General features: G+C 44.2%; 1 protein-coding gene across 4 annotated transcripts; it reads right to left on the reverse strand.

The window, feature by feature from the left end:
* Positions 1-1365: 1365 nt before the first annotated feature.
* Positions 1366-16225, reverse strand: SERTAD4 (SERTA domain containing 4). Of its 4 annotated transcripts, none has more exons than XM_045012025.1 (4): positions 16107-16225; positions 7691-7882; positions 6340-6455; positions 1366-3334 (listed from the first exon to the last, which is right to left on the reverse strand). In XM_045012025.1, the coding sequence occupies exons 2-4, from the start codon at positions 7863-7865 to the stop codon at positions 2573-2575; spliced, it is 1053 nt and encodes a 350-aa protein (XP_044867960.1). In that variant the 5' UTR covers positions 7866-7882; positions 16107-16225; the 3' UTR covers positions 1366-2572. The 4 variants fall into 4 exon arrangements, with proteins under 4 accessions (XP_044867960.1, XP_044867958.1, XP_044867961.1 ...); XM_045012023.1 differs by lacking the exon at positions 16107-16225 and adding an exon at positions 8403-9037; XM_045012026.1 differs by lacking the exon at positions 16107-16225 and adding an exon at positions 8096-8278.
* Between the last annotated feature and the right edge of the window lie 214 nt (positions 16226-16439).

A 16439-nucleotide genomic window follows, 5' to 3' on the forward strand; every position in this document is an offset into this window, starting at 1 on the left:
CAAAGTGTTCTAAAAATTGACAGTTTAGACTTCTGTAATGGTCTGCATCTGTGGTAAAAGAACTGATTGTAATTTAAACCTTTTCAACATTGGAACGATTTGATTAAATGATCTTTCCTTGGGGCAGGATTAGGGGATGACTCCAACAGCCATTAAAGATGTAAAATCAAAATGAATTTTGGTTCATTTTAATAAATATGTACCAAGGAAACCTCACTTTACTACAACAACACATTAGTATACAAGGATCTAATAGCTACGCTTAAAACATCAAATGTTTATCAAATACTGAAAAAAGAGCAGATATTACTGGACTAACTGGTTATAATACAAGAAAATCAGCTTTTAAATAATTGGTCCTTGTGGACAAATGTCTAAATGATGATCCTACTCATACACTGTATGAATGAGATCTATATTTTATATTATTATTAATAATAAAAAAGCTTCTGTCTTGGAGAAATCAGGTGTAATCCCTATTTTCTCTCTTTGTTGTTTGATTCCTGTTACAGGGATAACCCTTACAAACAAACCAGTTTTGTCTTAGATCACTAAATAATGGTTATCTCAGTTTTTTGAAAAATTCCCTAGGCATTCAATATCCTTCCTGTAGGAAATACTGCAAATATTGAGGTAACTTTATTTAACTAAAGCAGTTGACGAGCTTCCAAGAGTGACCAGTGGAGGTGTTGATCACAGATGCCCAATTTGTAATCTTGACTATAGGGTACACATATTACCTGCCATAAAGAAAAATAACAGCAGGGGAAGATTAAGAGAGATTCTTTGGACTCCATGGCCTACATTCTAAGAGGAACCCAAGGCAGCAGTGAATCAGAACCTGATTCTGCACTACTAAACTCCATAGGTATGTCAGTGACTTAAATGAGTGCCGGACTATACACTTAGAGTGAAATTTATCCCTGTGCAGAGTGCCAGCACAAGGTCTGTGCACTCCTTAAATCCCACTTACATCCAATTTGGAACTGGGCTGCTTCCATTCACAGGGGTGAATTTCACCCTTAGTAAACAATGGACAGCATGAGCACAGCTAATTGTTCCTGAGGCAAGAACCAGCGAGAAAGAGCTATTGTTTGGATTCACAATGTCCCAGGCAAGGACAGGCAGCAATAAGGTGTCATCTATGGTTTGGATTTGGCTGGTATGCACAGCACATCCACAGTTGTCCAGGTGGGTGTGGAATCCAAAAATTAGGCGGATCCAGGACCCAGCATATTCTTAATCACCCCCTGAAAAATGTAATATGTATGTTTTAAAAAATGTGCATTTTTAAATGATGTACCTAAGTATGACCAAATTTTGTCTTTAATCATTGAAACTTCAAGCCCTGTTTCTCCAAAATAATCTTTTTTAAAATTAAAACATTTATTTCAGATAAAATCTTATCGCCACATTATTTATTAACATTGTGCTTTTTGTTTTGTTTTAAATCAACAGCAAAAGTCATAGAAAACCCCCACATGCTTTTGCAATCTAAAAGAGAGAAATTATGCTAAACAGAATAAAGTATAAAGCATGCCATTGGTTCAGGAACTTCATTATATGGAAGAATTAAAAAAAAAAATCCTCAGCAACAGACAGTTGCCATAGAAATGCTCAAGCATCTAGTGCTTGTTTACAAGACACGTCTCTCTATTGTTTCTTAAATCCCTTCCTAAGGATAGCAAATCAAAAAGCAATAGAGCATCAAAAAGGAAGAATAGCAATGATTGAATAAGAAGTCGAACTCAGTATTTCAAAGATTACAGGTTTCTAATAATATTGATCCATCCTGGTTTTTTTCCGTTTAGGTTAATAAATCCCTGCTGCAGCTCGGATTTTATACTTAATTTTCACGCTGGCAAAAATTAAGATAAAAAGTAAGGCACCAAAAAACCTGCCCTGTATAATAACAAACCACCATAAGCCTCGTTAATTATTACAGCTGAGCTGAAAATGTGCAAGTGATTGAGCTGTATGTGGTATTTCTGGTTAAGAGCCCATAAAAAGGTATTTCCTCACAATACATCCTATCTTTGTCAGTTGTACAAAACTGTTAAATATGTGAATTTAACAGTGTCAGTATGCGAGTGTAGAAACTGTTTAATCCCAGTCCATAGTATCCAGTCTTTTGTCACAACAAATATTGTGTTACAGGAAGCTGAGCACCCTTGCTGGTAATATCAATTTGTTTACCAAACATCTAATTAATTGGTAAACATAATGGAGGTTCCTCTTAATTAATGGCAGACTCCATGTGGGAGGGCATATATATAAAAGGGTATGTTTTCCCCATCTGGTTTTATTGGTATTTTCAGTAACAAAAGCTAAACTATAGTTGTAAGCAGTAATTCAACTGTGCTCTTTATGAAGTCTCCATATTTATAAATAGCTCACTGATGCAGATCATACAGATGCTTTATGCAATCTGCTCTCCAGTCATTTAAAACTATATGCAACATTTGTGGCATGATTGTATCAGTTGTACAAAACTATAAAAAATCCATTCCAAATAAAATGTTGATAGATAACATGCTGTGCATGCTTCAAAGTTACAGCAAAAAAAGATGGCTCATATTTTACTTCCTTTGCTGCAGCACATTTTATTACTTGGTAAAGATTCCTTTTTCCTTAAGGACTTTTTCCAAGATTCATTTATGTTGCTCTTGTCATTACATCCAGTCTCAAAATAATCATAAAATTTGCCTTTACATTCAAGAGCAAGGTCGCCTTTCATAGGTTCACAGTTTAGAGTGATACCAGCTTGATCAGTTTCGTTATCTCCTTTCTCATCATTTAATTTTGCCTTTTCCTGATTACCATGAGACTTGGCATTAGTAATGAATATTTCGTTAGCAAGAATCTGGTCATCACTCCTGTAAACAGGGGCACTGCTGATGCCATAATCCACCTGGTGGGAACAACTTGGCAAAGATATAGGGGAGGATGAGGAAGAGGAGGAGGAGGAGGAGGAAGAAGAGGAAGAAGAATTCTCCCCATTAGTATTAACAGAGAAGGGTAAATTTAAATAGTGACTGCCACATTCTTGATAAAAGCAGCAAGTATGGAGCTTTTCACACTCCTCTTTTGCCATCCGAAGACGTTTTCTATAAGGACAGTCTTGAGCCATAAACCACTCTTGTGATGAGGGACCACCAAAAGAGCAAGCAGAGAAGCACCAGTTGTTTTGCATGACAATTTCTCCATGGATTCTCTTCATCAAATTGTTTATGAGGACAGATCTCCGTAGGTAGACTTCAGGATCATCAATAAATTTCAGTTTTTCCAAAGACATGTAAAGAATGTGTGCCCGCTCCTCAAAAACAGAAACTGTCTGAAAACGAAAGAGACAGAAGAGGCAAAAAAAGGGATTAGAGTGTTTTGCGTTATGTAATAAGAAGCATGTTAAGCACCCTATCAGCAGTATGTAAATCCAGCTAACATTTTGGGTGGCCCAAATTTCCTTAGGGATCTCAGCTTGGCCTCTGAATTTGTGCTCCCATGCGTTGAGGGACCCTATTTTTCATGACCAGAATGTCAGATGTGCCCTCATACTGGGGAGACAAATAGCCAAGTGTTTGATATGTGTAGGCAAACATTATTAGCATGCACAAGTCCTGGCTTTCGAGTGACCAAACACTGGATGTGAACAACTGGCTCTTTAGTTGCATCCTGTGTAAACTGTAAAGCTACTGTGCAATTTCGCTGAAATGTTTTAGCTGATGTGTTTTTTTATGTGACTGGAGCCGGGATCAGGCCCTAGCCACTGTTGGGCATCACCAAAGCCACCAGACTGAAGGGTGGCTTCCTCCTGCATGCCCTCCATACCAAAGGCCTGCTAAGAATAGCAAGGCCAGCCAGTAACAACAGTGCAGATGGAACAAATGTCAGAACTACCAATGAAATAGGCCTCCACAATAGGGTGACCAGATGTCCCAATTTTATAGGGACAGTCCCAATATTTGGGGCTTTTTCTTATATAGGCACCTATTACCCCTCACCCCCGTCCCCATTTTTCACACTTGCTCTCTGGTCTCCCTACTCCACAATGAGGAGTGTCTATTAGTCAAAACGCTTTTATCCCACTATTGTGTAGAAAAATGTTGGCAGTGTGGTAAAAACAATCGAATATCACGGCGGCATCTGGAGTGCAGCTGTTGAGCTGAGTACTACACCCAACAATCCCTGGGTCTAGTGGGAATGTGGCTGGACAGGAACAAGGTCAGGAAACTAGAAGAGGCTGGGGATTTATGGAAAACCCTGGCCACAAGCACACAGATTTGCTCTCCCTTCTAGGCTCCTGCCAGGATTTCCTTCTCAGCATTGGCAGCATGGCCAGGTTACTACTCCCAGGAGGCCATGGGCTCTGCTCTGTGACCCCTACTATGGGAATCAAAGCGCAGAGGGGTAGTGAATGTTACTCCCAGTAGTATTAACTAATTTCCATTTTTAGCACAGCATGTAATCTGCCTAGTTGTGGAGAAACACATCAGGCTGCTCTAATTCCCACCATCTGCAGGAGCGGCAAGTTATATGGGCCTGTGGTACCCGGACTCCAGCAAATTCAGAGCCTGGGGGGCCTGGCTCCACCAATGTTCGGGGCTGGGTTTCTCCCTCGGCCCCAGCTGCCGCCCCCGCATGCCTCCCCAGAACATCCCTGCTGCTCTGCACTGTGCTCCCTCGCTGGCCACTGCTGGCTACAAGGGAGCGGCGCCGGGGGCAGGCTGAGGAGGCGCATGGCAGCCCCTTCTCCCCCCAGCAGGCAAATCCGAGTTGACTCAGGGAGAAGGGGGCTTATCCTGGCTGGACCTCCTGAGCAGCAGCATGCAGGGACTTGGGTGAGTGTCGGGCCAGGGAGGGAGGGTCCCGGGCCTCCCGCTCCCCCAGAGCAAACTGCTGCCGGCGGGAAAATGGCTGGGGGAGTCCTCCTCTCTGGCCCCCCATCCCAGCCCCAGAGCAGCCCAGAGCCTGCACCCAGCACCCAAACCTCCTCCCACAGCTCGCATAATTGAAAATTGGTACTCTGTAATGGCTGTTCTAGGGTCTTTCTGAAATGATTTAGTAGTTGCTCTGCATTTCCAAGTGTGACGCTGTCCAGAGAAATCACCAACATAACTGGGATCCTTCCTCAGCAAGGAGTCCATGGGAGAATGGGAGACTGAACTATCTTCTCACCCCTAACGTTTGCCTCTCTGGGTAAAGGTTGAGATGCACTACAAGGTTCTGTGGGAAACTTGCACTGCCTCTGCCCTTGTGTAACCCACGCACACATTTCTTGGGTGTGGTGTTCTGTCCCATCTAGTGGCACCAAGACAACTTAGAGAGAGAGTACAAAACTGATCTTCAATCTTAGCTTACAGCCACGTGGTTTTTAGTTCATGCAGTAGAAACTCATGCACTAAGCTCCAGAGGCCCAGGTTCTATTCTGCCCACTGATGACGACCAGCGTTACACTTGCTTTAACTATTCTATAGACAGAGAGAGGACTCCAATCTCCAGGGCTGTCTGAGTGGTTCCTTTCACAAGCACTAATTCAAACAGATTTTACAATAAAAGAATATATTGGGGGAAGTTTATCTAGATCTCAGATACTAAATGTACAACGTAGCACTGCCAGAGAAATCAGCCATGATCCAGCAAGGTGCAGGGCAGGGAGCTCAGTACCTTGCAGGATTGAGCGCTTAATAAGCAGGAGCATAAACAGTTTTCTAAAATCTCCCATTAATTGTTAAACATCAATGTATATTGTCGCGTGTCAAATGTAAGCTATAACCCCACCCAGGCCCCTTTCTAGAAAAGAAAGATGTTGTTTGGGTTTTTAATTTGTTTTGAGTTGTTAGGGTTTTTATTTTATAAGTAAGATTAAATTTTGGAGTAGAATATATTCCCCTTTCAAATAATTCTGTTTCTATGTAGGATTTATATACCCACTGGGGTATGTTGAGCCTAGCAATCCTGGAAAAAGAGTACTGAAAAAATGGGAGAGCCTGGAGCTTACTTTTGTTAAATTTATATTATGCATTTTTGGTGTGTAAACTCCAGAGTAACCTCTGTAAACACAGTTTAACTGTTTATGAATAAAACCTGTTAGAAAAGTAAGTTATTCAGAGTGTTTGTATTTACTGTTATTATAGCTGAACAAAACCTCTTTGTTTCTTAAACTATGTGATGACAGTAATAATAAAATACAATAAAAAAGTGTGAACTATTTGTTTCTATGCAAACAGCTGGATTATTCTCATCATTTGGGTGGAGTATTTCAACTTCTGGAAATGAGTCAAGCAAGTGTTACTAAGTATCTGAAACACTCAGTAAAAAAAAGTCTATTAAAAAACATACTTTACGCGTACAGCTGCTGAGTGGTGGATGAAAATCCTCTTCTTCCACATATTTCCTTTTAAAGTATGTGACCTTGGATGTTGTTATAGGATTTGAAATTCCCCTGTAATGTGATCCTGTGGGTAATAAATCAGATATGACAAATGACATGTGGTTTGCCTGAGGTTCTCCAAACAAAATACTGTTCATTTCCTTTCTCACTACAGGATAAGTCTACCACGTTTGTTTATATATATTTGTAGCGATCAAAAATAAACTTTTTACCTTACTAATAAATAACTCATATGATGCAATAGCATGGGCAGTTGAAGGTCAGTCTGATAGACACTATAGGACATTAGTGCATTTGGCATACTTAGATATTCCCTGTATATTTTTCTTTAACAAAACTTGTATTCTGAATTTACAAGCAGTCCAACAAGTAGTGGCATTCACCAGTGCATCATGTTCAGATTCCAGGGACCATGAGTTACAGAAGAAATTTTATTTTACAGTTGCTAAATATATTCCATACACCTGGAAGAAGACTTAGTAGCTTAAAATAATTTTTCAGAAGTGGATCATTTTGTGTCCTAGTGTAAAGCCAGAAATGGACATGTAAAAATACAACTGACTGTAGCATAGATCAGATATACTCAACAAAAGGTAAGAGTCTGTTTCTGCCTTTCATGATAAAAAAGGTAACATATCTCCGGACAAATACATTTTATAGCATCACTTCTCATTAGTCAATACTTTATTAACTGGCACTCAGAATAGTTACAATCCAATTTTTATAATATTTTATCTTCACAAAAATCTAAATAAAGATGGCCATGCTTGGATCCCCTTTCTCTTCCCCCACCCCGCACCAAAATAGACACAATCTCCATCCTGTTTTGGCCAATACAAAATGTATTTATGACAAATGTCTTGTTATAATAGCCAGTTATGTGCAGGGTTCCTTAAGATCCATAGAAAAGAACTGACAACTAGCCAGAACGGTATGACTTTTATCCCTTTGGAGAGTGACTGTAATATAATATTTCCTGGGCCACATTCCTCCAATCTATCCATATGCTTACACAGATAGTGAAAAGGAAATTACTGTCAGTTTAATGTAGCCATCTATTTCCCCCCAGACATTGCTTTAGGATGAATGAAGGCTGTGCCAGATAAATTGCTGCATGTAGAAGCTGGTTCCAGTGAATCCAGTTCTCTGCCAAAAAGCACTGGCTTCTTGAATATAGTCAATACAACACTAATGACATGCGTTTTGCCCGGACTACTTTTCCCGTAAGGGTACTGACACCCCACCCCCACCGTTTGGCCACTCGCTTAGCTGCCATAGAGAGGCAGAAGGGAGCCATACCTGCCAGAGAATGACATGGTGCCCTGTCTCCCTGCTGCTGAGCCTGGCTGGGATCCGGGGGGCTAGTCTTGCTGCCACAGTGCGACTCCCACAGGGTCTGGTACTCTGCGATCTCGGCAGCTCCTCCCGAGACAATGGGATCGCAGAATCTATGCATGGACAGCACCAGAGTCATTGCTGAGCGCCGGAGACCTGCAAGCAGAACACAACAGCCAGGTCAGCCCGAGCAGCCCCGGGCAGGGGCGAGTCCCCCGGCACCGCAGAGGAGGAGCGCGGCTTTCCAGGAGGGACTGTCACTTCTTCGCCATCCTTTTCTTCCCCCCTTCGTCCTGCCCTCCTTCCGCTGCCTAGCCGGGTGCTCTCTCACCGCGTAATTACGCAGCCCCCAAACTCTCTTGTCCACACCAGGGTAGGCTCTGTCTTGCTGCAGCGGGTGCGTCCAGCTTGGAGCGTCTCTTTTTCCAGCTCTCTCTATCCCAGTGCTTATTGTTCTCCGACTCCCCTCCCCGGGGTCCGTTGATCCAGGTGCCTTTTAAAATTACATGTTTCATCCTGTAGCGGGAAAAACCCCTCTACTAAAAAAGAGTGACCAGATCCCACGCATGGAGGATCCCTCCCTCCTCTCCCCGAGATCCCCCTCCCCCATGCACAGATCTCCTCCCCCCCCCTTCCATGGAAATACATCAAACGAGCAGCTCCAAACGATGCTCACAGATTGTATGTAACAAATCAGTTCATTCGCTTCCCATGCTCTCCTGCTCAGCAGCCCTGCCTCGGCAGCCACATCGCGCGCGGGTGTGTGTGTGTGTGGTTAGGTTTGTTTTCTGTTCCCCGGCTCCCAAGCGAAAGACACAGAGAGACTTAGGTAGTTGTTTCCACTAGCCCCGATCGGACTGAACTGGATCTGCCTCCAGTCAAAACACTGTGAGATGAAGACAGAAAATTGGCTCCAGTTTCAAGCCGTGAGTTGCAGTCCCACAGGAGCCAAGCACAACATCAACGGAGCAGGCAGAATATTAAGCAGGAGCGGGGACTCCAGGGCCAGCGCCAGGCAGCGAGCTGCCTCCCAGTGCAAGCGCAAAGCGAGCGAGCGAGCGAGCAAACTTCCTGAAAGGGGCACAGGCTCAGCTCACTTTCCCCAGTTCACCTACTTCTCTTGGCACCGGAGTACAGAACAATGCCCCGAGACACCGCCTGGCCCCTCCCCCTCCTCTTCTCTCCAAGAAACTGGAATTGACTTTCCTCCTTCTGCGTGTCTCAAGTCGGTGCTACAGCAGGAAGACAAGGATCCAAGGGGAGGCCAGTGGGGAATGGGGAGAGGGCGGAGAGGGGGACGTGATCCCAGCAATTAGAAGTGCGAGCAATTAAACTCTGCCTGGCTGGAGAAAGATATCAGGGGCAGCAGAAGTGAGCGATTAAAAAAAATAAATCATTAACATCTATCAGATACCTTCAGAATGCACCCGGAGTGCCACTTTCTTCAGAAATGGGCAGGTGCTGGCTTGCTAGATAAAACTATGGCTCGATCCTGTAACCCTTACTCAAGCCGAAAATTTACATTCGCTTCAAATTGAATAGTGGGAGTCAGATGGGATTTCAGCTAAAGTTTCTGGGAGTTTGGGCTGAGGAAGGACTACAGAATCCAACCGTAAATGTGCACTTTCAACTTCCCTCTATGAAACCAAATTATCATGTGACTTGGAACTCTCTCAGCCAGGGGGAAACATACAACATACAGAATACTTTTAGTTCATATTCTCATTGGTAGCATATTAGTTAAGCCTTTCTTTTTCCTGGAGAAAGAAACAATGGCCCGGGAAAGCATGGCCCACGACCTACTAGCCTTGTAGATTACATTATATCTGTTAGTTACTATATCTTATTTAGTTACCATTAGAGTGCCCTCACATGGACAGAGTAAGAGTAATTCTGTCTCACCCAGGAGTGAGAACCAGCTAAAAATCAAATATATGCTACCGAAAAAGATTATGCTGTCATTGGAAAGCACCCATGAACTGATCTACTCATTAATCTGCCCTGAGCAGTCACTCACAGTTAGACATTAGTCTCCTGATGCTGGCACTATGTCAGGACTTAGCATTTGTCCTTAGAGAAAAGAGGTTGGAAGAGACCTGCTGCTGCTTTGGAGAAGTCGAGATTTCTTTGCATGTAATAACATCTTATAAATCAGCATCTCTCGCGGATGCCTTTTTCTGACGGATGTTTTTATTAGAATAAACTTTGGAATAAAAGTTTTCGGTCCTGCTTTTTTTAAAACAATATTTCATTTCAAATTGGTCTTTCTGTGTTTGAGCACAAACACACAGCACACACGGAAAGAAGAACGAGCTGGGATGCTTCCTGCGCAGTTCTCAGAGTAGATACAGATTCATCTTGAAAAATACAATTTTTCAGACAGTTTTTAAAGTAAATTAACTGTGCCTGCTATTTAGAACATACAACATTAATAGACGCAAATTTTAAAGCCCAAATTTTAAAGCCCAAAATTTCAAAAGGGGCCTCTAATTTGGGGTGCCCTTACTTCCCACAAGTCCACTTGTCTTAAAAGAGAGTTGCGGGTACTCAGCACCTCTGAAAATCAGGCTCCAGGGGTCTAAAGTTGGATCCCAAATCAAAGGTCATTTCTGAAAAAATGTTTCCAGGCACCAATTTCTGCCATGTTTACTCAATATAAATAATACCTGACTGCCCAAATGGGACTTCAATGTGACTGCTTGCAGGTTAGGATACTATTCATCATGATTAAGGGTGACAGAATTTAGTCCAAGTGCTTTACCAGTCGGACAGCAAATCAATGGCATAACGAGAAATAGAACCCAGGTCCCCTTGTCGCCCAGTCACATTCGCAATCCATTTACACTACATTATGATATGCAATATCTGGATTCAATCCAACGCCCATGTATTTCATTGAGACTTTTCAGAACATATGAATGGTGAGCTTCCATTAACACGGCTGGCTATAAAAGGATAAAATATGTATACCTGAATGCACACTACTGTCACTATACAAAACTGCAGCAAAAGGGCTGACATTTAGGGCTGAATTCCATTTTTTAAAATCCATTTTGGAGCTTTGTGTGGGCTTCGGTGGCAGTTTTTATTGAACCCAGCCCTTAATCCGTAGGCGACCACAATTTTTCCACGTTGTCAGCCAAATGCATGCAGCAGGAGGACACCCTGAGGCACCTACAGCAGCCTGAAGGTTAAAATGTCAAACTGTTTCTGCATGCAGTTGTATATAGTAAGACTACTATACATCGCTACGCTATTCCATTTGCTAGGATTTTCACCCACTATTCCTTCAGAGTCATTATGATGTTAATGAGAGAACTCTAATGATGCCATTCACTTTACAAATCTGATGCAATGTCAATGAAAAGGGCTCTTTGTACAGTTCTGGAATGCCTCTAAAAACAGAAGTTACATTTCAAATGTTTGTTACAATAACGCTGCAGGTCTCACTCAGATCTATAAAGACAAAGAAATAGAGGCTGCTCCAGTCTTAACTCCTGAGCTTGTCCTGCTCAGGTCTCACTATTTACCATATATTCTGTAGCAATCCTATAGTATAGAAGCATACTTTAAGGACAGAACCACATTCTAAACACTGTATCGCCTTGTTTTTCCTAGCTGGATTAAACAATTGTTGAGCCATGTATTTAGGAAATAAACTTGCCAAATATTCTGGCTGTACCTGGTTATAATTTAATATTTAAATTGCTGTGGCATTCAAAAGCCCTATTGTGCTGGGCACTGTCCAACCACCTGCAAACCATAGTCCCTGCTGAACGGAGTTTACAATCTAAGAAAACAAGTACCAGATAAAGGGTGAGGAAAGAGAAATACAGTCAAATATATGCAGTGTTTATATATACATTTACAAAAAAACAGAAATAGTGTAAACGAGTCCCTCCCCATGTCAGCTTAGCCCTTATGAATTGGCTGCCTTTTTTTGTAGGCAGCAGAGGTGGGCATTGGAGAGGGGTGTGAAGGAGGGAATGTAAGTACCCTTACAGCTCAGGCAGGGAGGGCTTTCCATGTGTAATGGCAGATGGGATGCTCATGTGAGAAGCTGGCACATGGGTAAAGCAACGCTGGCGTCATTGTTGGCGTTGGGGAGGAGGGACGCGACAAGAGAGGAGTGGAACGGTAGGGGGCAGCAGAGTTGGGAAGGTCTTTGAAGGTGAATAAAAGAAGCTTGAACTGGATGCAGGGAAAGAAGAAGGAGACAGTAGAGGGAGTCCCTGTGGTCAGGACAGTGAGCAAGGGAGCTGATCTCTCAGTAGCTGTGTTTGAGCAGCTCAGACTGGAAGGATGTGGGTGTCAGAAGTCTGAGTGGGCAGAAGTTACAGTAAGGAAGATGGGAGATGCTCAAGGCCTGGCGGACACAGCACGATGAGGATAAGTATTAGGAACGTTATGGGTGCAGCAGCAGCAAAGATTCATCCATAGCCTAGATGCAGCAAGAGAAAGGGAGGAGTAAAAGAAGATCCCCAAGTTAAGGGTATGGGTGACAGGGAGAATGGTTATGTTATCCCCAGTGACCGAAAATGAGTCAAGCGGCCAGGGATTGGTCATGTTAAGTTTGGTAACAGCGAGACTTCCAGGAGGAGAGAGCAGAGACACATGTCAAGATGTGGGATTGCATGGAGAGAAAGAGGGAAGGAAGATCTGTTGTACCTGCTCCTTCTTTGTAATTATTAAATAACATTAATATATAGTAGCATCACAAATGCACACCGTGTTTTACACATATAGATTCAGAGCTGGTCCCTACACTGGCCAGCTTTCCATTTAACAAACAAACAAAAAGACACAAGGCAAAGTACTTGCCAACAGTTAAGGTGAGGAAAGGTCCATGGGGATTATTAATGAATAGGAATAAGCAGGAGCTGACTGAAGAGGTTAGCTGAAGGGGAGAGAGAAGATGCTTCACAGATCAGAAGGGAGACTTGTCTCAGACAGAGGCAGCCTCATAGAAGGTATAAAACAAAGTATGGAACAAAAAGGTAAAGGGAGAAGTAAAGTGAAAGGGAGAAAAGTGCCAGGAGGAAAAGGGGGAGAAGGAGAAAACGAAACTAGGGATGTAGATGGGAACAAAATGATTCAGGGCCTTGCAGATGTGTGATTTTCCATTCATTCATACGCATACTGCATTGGAAATGTAGCTAAAAGCTGCTGGGCAGACATATGCATGTGCCAACAGCAGTGACAGAGTTAAGTCAGGTCTGAAATACCTAGACTGCCAGAACAACAGATCTACACGCCAACAGGGTCAATTCAGCTCTTCATCCTTCTGAGGTAGATCAACTACAGACCTGCCAAGTCTAGTAGTTTTCCCTGTAGTTTTTGGCCCTTAATTCAGGGAAACTCAAGCAATCCACTATTTTTTTCTGATGCCGGACTCCCAGCTCAGTGCGGGGGGAATTCACATGAAATCAGAGAGTGATTTGTGTGTTTTAAGAAATAGCTTTGGCGTGAAAATGCTTCTAAATCATCATCTGCTTCCTTGACTTCTCTCCTAATTTAGATTATTCAAATCCAGATGCTCCAGCCTCTGTCTCACAAGACCTACTTCTAAAAATATTTTCACCCATCTTTTTCAATGGACGTGTGCCTCAGATTTTTCATTTAACCCCCTTCCTCCTGGAATTTTCCTATGGCAACTTCTTGGAGGTACATTGGGGGGTTTCTTGGGGCTACTGGGTTGTTCCCTGAGCTTAGACAGCAAACGGTTCTATAGGAGAAAAATTGCACTTTTTGGATTTTTGATTTTTCAGTGTATGACCTTAATATTTTATTACCACTTATTTTAAGAAGCCAGAACACAACTGTTTTAAATGTTTTGACTTCCTGCATTTCCCTTTGATATTCTGGGGTTAATTAAGTAGTACTAACAGACACTCCTCCCCATCCATTTTCCTACTACTTGTCACCATGAAAGAGAAGAAAAATGGCAAGGACAACTTTTTAAATTATTTAATTATTGGGATTTAAACAGAGTATATTGCACCTCTCAGGTGCTCCCTCCAATTGTGTGTAAATATCTCCCCACTGGGATTCATTACTGCTAAATTTTAAAATAGGAAGGCATCTGTTTATGATGGTCTGTATCTGGATTTATGCAAATATATGACAATGTATGCAAATTTGTGATTTTTTTTTTGGTCAGAGGATTTTTCTTCACACAGCGCACAGTCAACCTGTGGAACTTCTGGCTGGAGGATGTTGTGAAGGCCAAGACCATAACAGGGTTCAAAAAAGAACTGGGTGAATTAATGGAGGATAGGTCCATCAATGGCCAGGATGGGCAGGGATGGTGTCCCTAGACTCTGTTTGCCAGAAGCTGGGACTGGGTGACAGGGGATGGATCACTTGATGATTACCTGTTCTGTTCATTCCCTCTGGAGCACCTGGCACTGGCCACTCTCAGAAGACAGGATACTGGGCTAGATGGACCTTTGGTCTGACCCAGTAGGGCCATTCTTATGTTCTTATGATTTTAGCAGGTGAAACCAGATTCCATGAAGTCTATTATATACTTTATTTCCAGATGAGCCCTTAAAAACCAAGGTCCTGCCTATTCTATGAGAACAGTAAGATTCCATGGTAATTTGTTAAAAATAAGAATAGATGTTTCTTCCAATGTTCTCAGCCGAAATGTCCATTGTCCTCTGCCGTATGCCTCACCACCACCCAACTGGTGCCTGCATGAGTCTTCCAGGTCTATAGAACCCCCGCCTGCCTCCACTGAAGTCCAGGGAAGTTTAGTTTGCAAAACACTTTGGGATCCTGAGTAATTAAAGATGCTTCCGTTACTGCAAACTATAATTAATGTTATTTTAACATAAGGTGGGTTTTTTGTAATTAGTATTTCTAATTAGTTAACCTTTGTAAAGTCTGTTGTAGCTGAAAAAGCTAGACATTATTATTATTATTACTGAAGTAACGGAAAGAAAAGGGATCAAGCAAGTCTGGATGGGTTGACAAAGCAAAGCAGTTTAATATCACAGAGTTCCAAAGTCAAATACGGTTCTCTTTATTTATTCTTTAAAGACGCACCAATTAAAATGGCTTTCCCAGTTCGCTTTTCACTCCAGTGCAGCAGTACGCGAATGTCGCTGGCACCATAAATTATATGTTTTATGGGATTAATTATATTGCCTTCTTCGCTTTTGTCCGCTGAAGAAAGTAAACAAAAACAAAAAAAAAGTGTTTTGGAACAAAGAGCAAGTTGTCTTCCACTGTACTGTGTGCTACTTTCCACGAAGAATAAGAGCTATTATTATTCTTTTACAAGTTTCCTTCTAAGGGAAATAAACACCAAAGGTAGGATTCCAAGGAAATGACTCACAAATATTGGCAACAGGCTTCGAAAATTGGATCCAGTCTTCGCAAAAGCCTGTAGCAGAATACTAACCCTTCTGATTTCAAAATAAACGTTTCAAATAGGAGATGAACATCAGCTGTGCGTGTGTAAGGAAATGGAGACAGGAACAGAACCCATTTTTCATGTCTCCCCCGCCTCCCCCTCCCCCCGGGCATGGCTTCTGATGCCATTTTTAGCTGAAAGCTGGAAATTTTTGATGTTTGACTGAGTCATCCTGGGGGGGGAGGGGAGATGAGATTGAAGCTCACTTCGCAACGTGTTATATATAAACACCTCCGACAAGTATTGCGGGATGGAGGGAGGGGGTGTCCAATAGAATCGCTCTAAGTAGCATCCAGCACTAAATACCTACCTCCGCATGCGGTGAGTTAAGGGGAGAGCCCGGAGTCTCCCAACTGCCTTTCCTGCCTGCTTTTAAGTCGGAGCCTTAATAGTCCGGTTCCAGATTTTTGCTCCTTGTGTGAAATTCTCCGGGCAGTGTCCGCGAGGTGACAGGCTGGACCCATGGCTGGTGGAAATGCACCGCTGCATTTGAGAGCCTCGGAAGCGCTCTTCCCCCGAGATCTAGGTGCTTGTGTCCCCCCCACGCTGCCGAGGGGCTGGGCTGTGATCAGAGAGCGGCCCGAGCTCTGCGGAGTCTCCCCTGCACTCGGCGCTCGCTCAAAGCCTGGTTCTGCTGAAATGCAGGATCAGGAGCTGGCAGGTCCCGCCCCGGAGGATGCCGAGCGCCCTCTGGCCCCGGGGCAATGGCCCGCCAGCCCCCCAGACACAGCGAGCCGCGGGACGGCGGGAGATGATGCCCCCAGCTCGGCGGGGCGCTGGGAGGGAGCCAGGCTCGCGCCTTTCCCCTCCTCGGCTGCCCCTTGCAGCCGGTCTGCGGCCAGCGCGCGCGGTGCCGGCCGGCCCCAGGGCAGGCTGCGCAGCCCCGCTTCCAGCCGGGAGCCCCGCAGGCGAGCCCGGGAGCTCGCCAGGCGCCGCGCGCCATCCCCGAGCCCTGCTTACCCGCGCGGCTGGCCGGGCAGAGGCGGCGGCGGCGGCGGCGGCGGCTCCCGCAGGCTCCCGACGGCCGCTAGGCGGGCCCCTGAGTGCCCTCTGCTGCGCGCGCCGCCTCCCGCTGCAGGAGCCCCGCTCGGCGCAGGCCTGGGAGCGGGGCCGTGACACGCGGGGCCGGGCGCCGGGCGCCAGCATTGAGCGAGACTTGGGGTCTCGCCTCTGCGGCTGCCCCGTCACCCCGTCCCCGCCCCCCCGTGCTTGGCCGGCGTGGTTCAGCGCCAGGCTTGTTGGGGCACTGCAGGGAGTGTCAGTGTTTGTACGGCGGGGAGGCCGCCGCGCAGT

Source organism: Mauremys mutica, chromosome 3, assembly GCF_020497125.1.
Source record: "Mauremys mutica isolate MM-2020 ecotype Southern chromosome 3, ASM2049712v1, whole genome shotgun sequence".
Lineage (NCBI taxonomy): Eukaryota > Metazoa > Chordata > Testudines > Geoemydidae > Mauremys > Mauremys mutica.

Coding starts and splice junctions, on each gene's coding strand:
- SERTAD4 (XM_045012025.1), bottom strand. CDS start 7,865: ATGACTCTGGTGCTGTCCATGCATAGATTCTGCGATCCCATTGTCTCG. Junction 6,456..7,690: donor ACCATGTCATTCTCTGGCAG/GTATGGCTCCCT, acceptor TATTACCCACAG/GATCACATTACAGGGGAATT. Junction 3,335..6,339: donor TCAGCAGCTGTACGCGTAAA/GTATGTTTTTTA, acceptor TTTCGTTTTCAG/ACAGTTTCTGTTTTTGAGGA.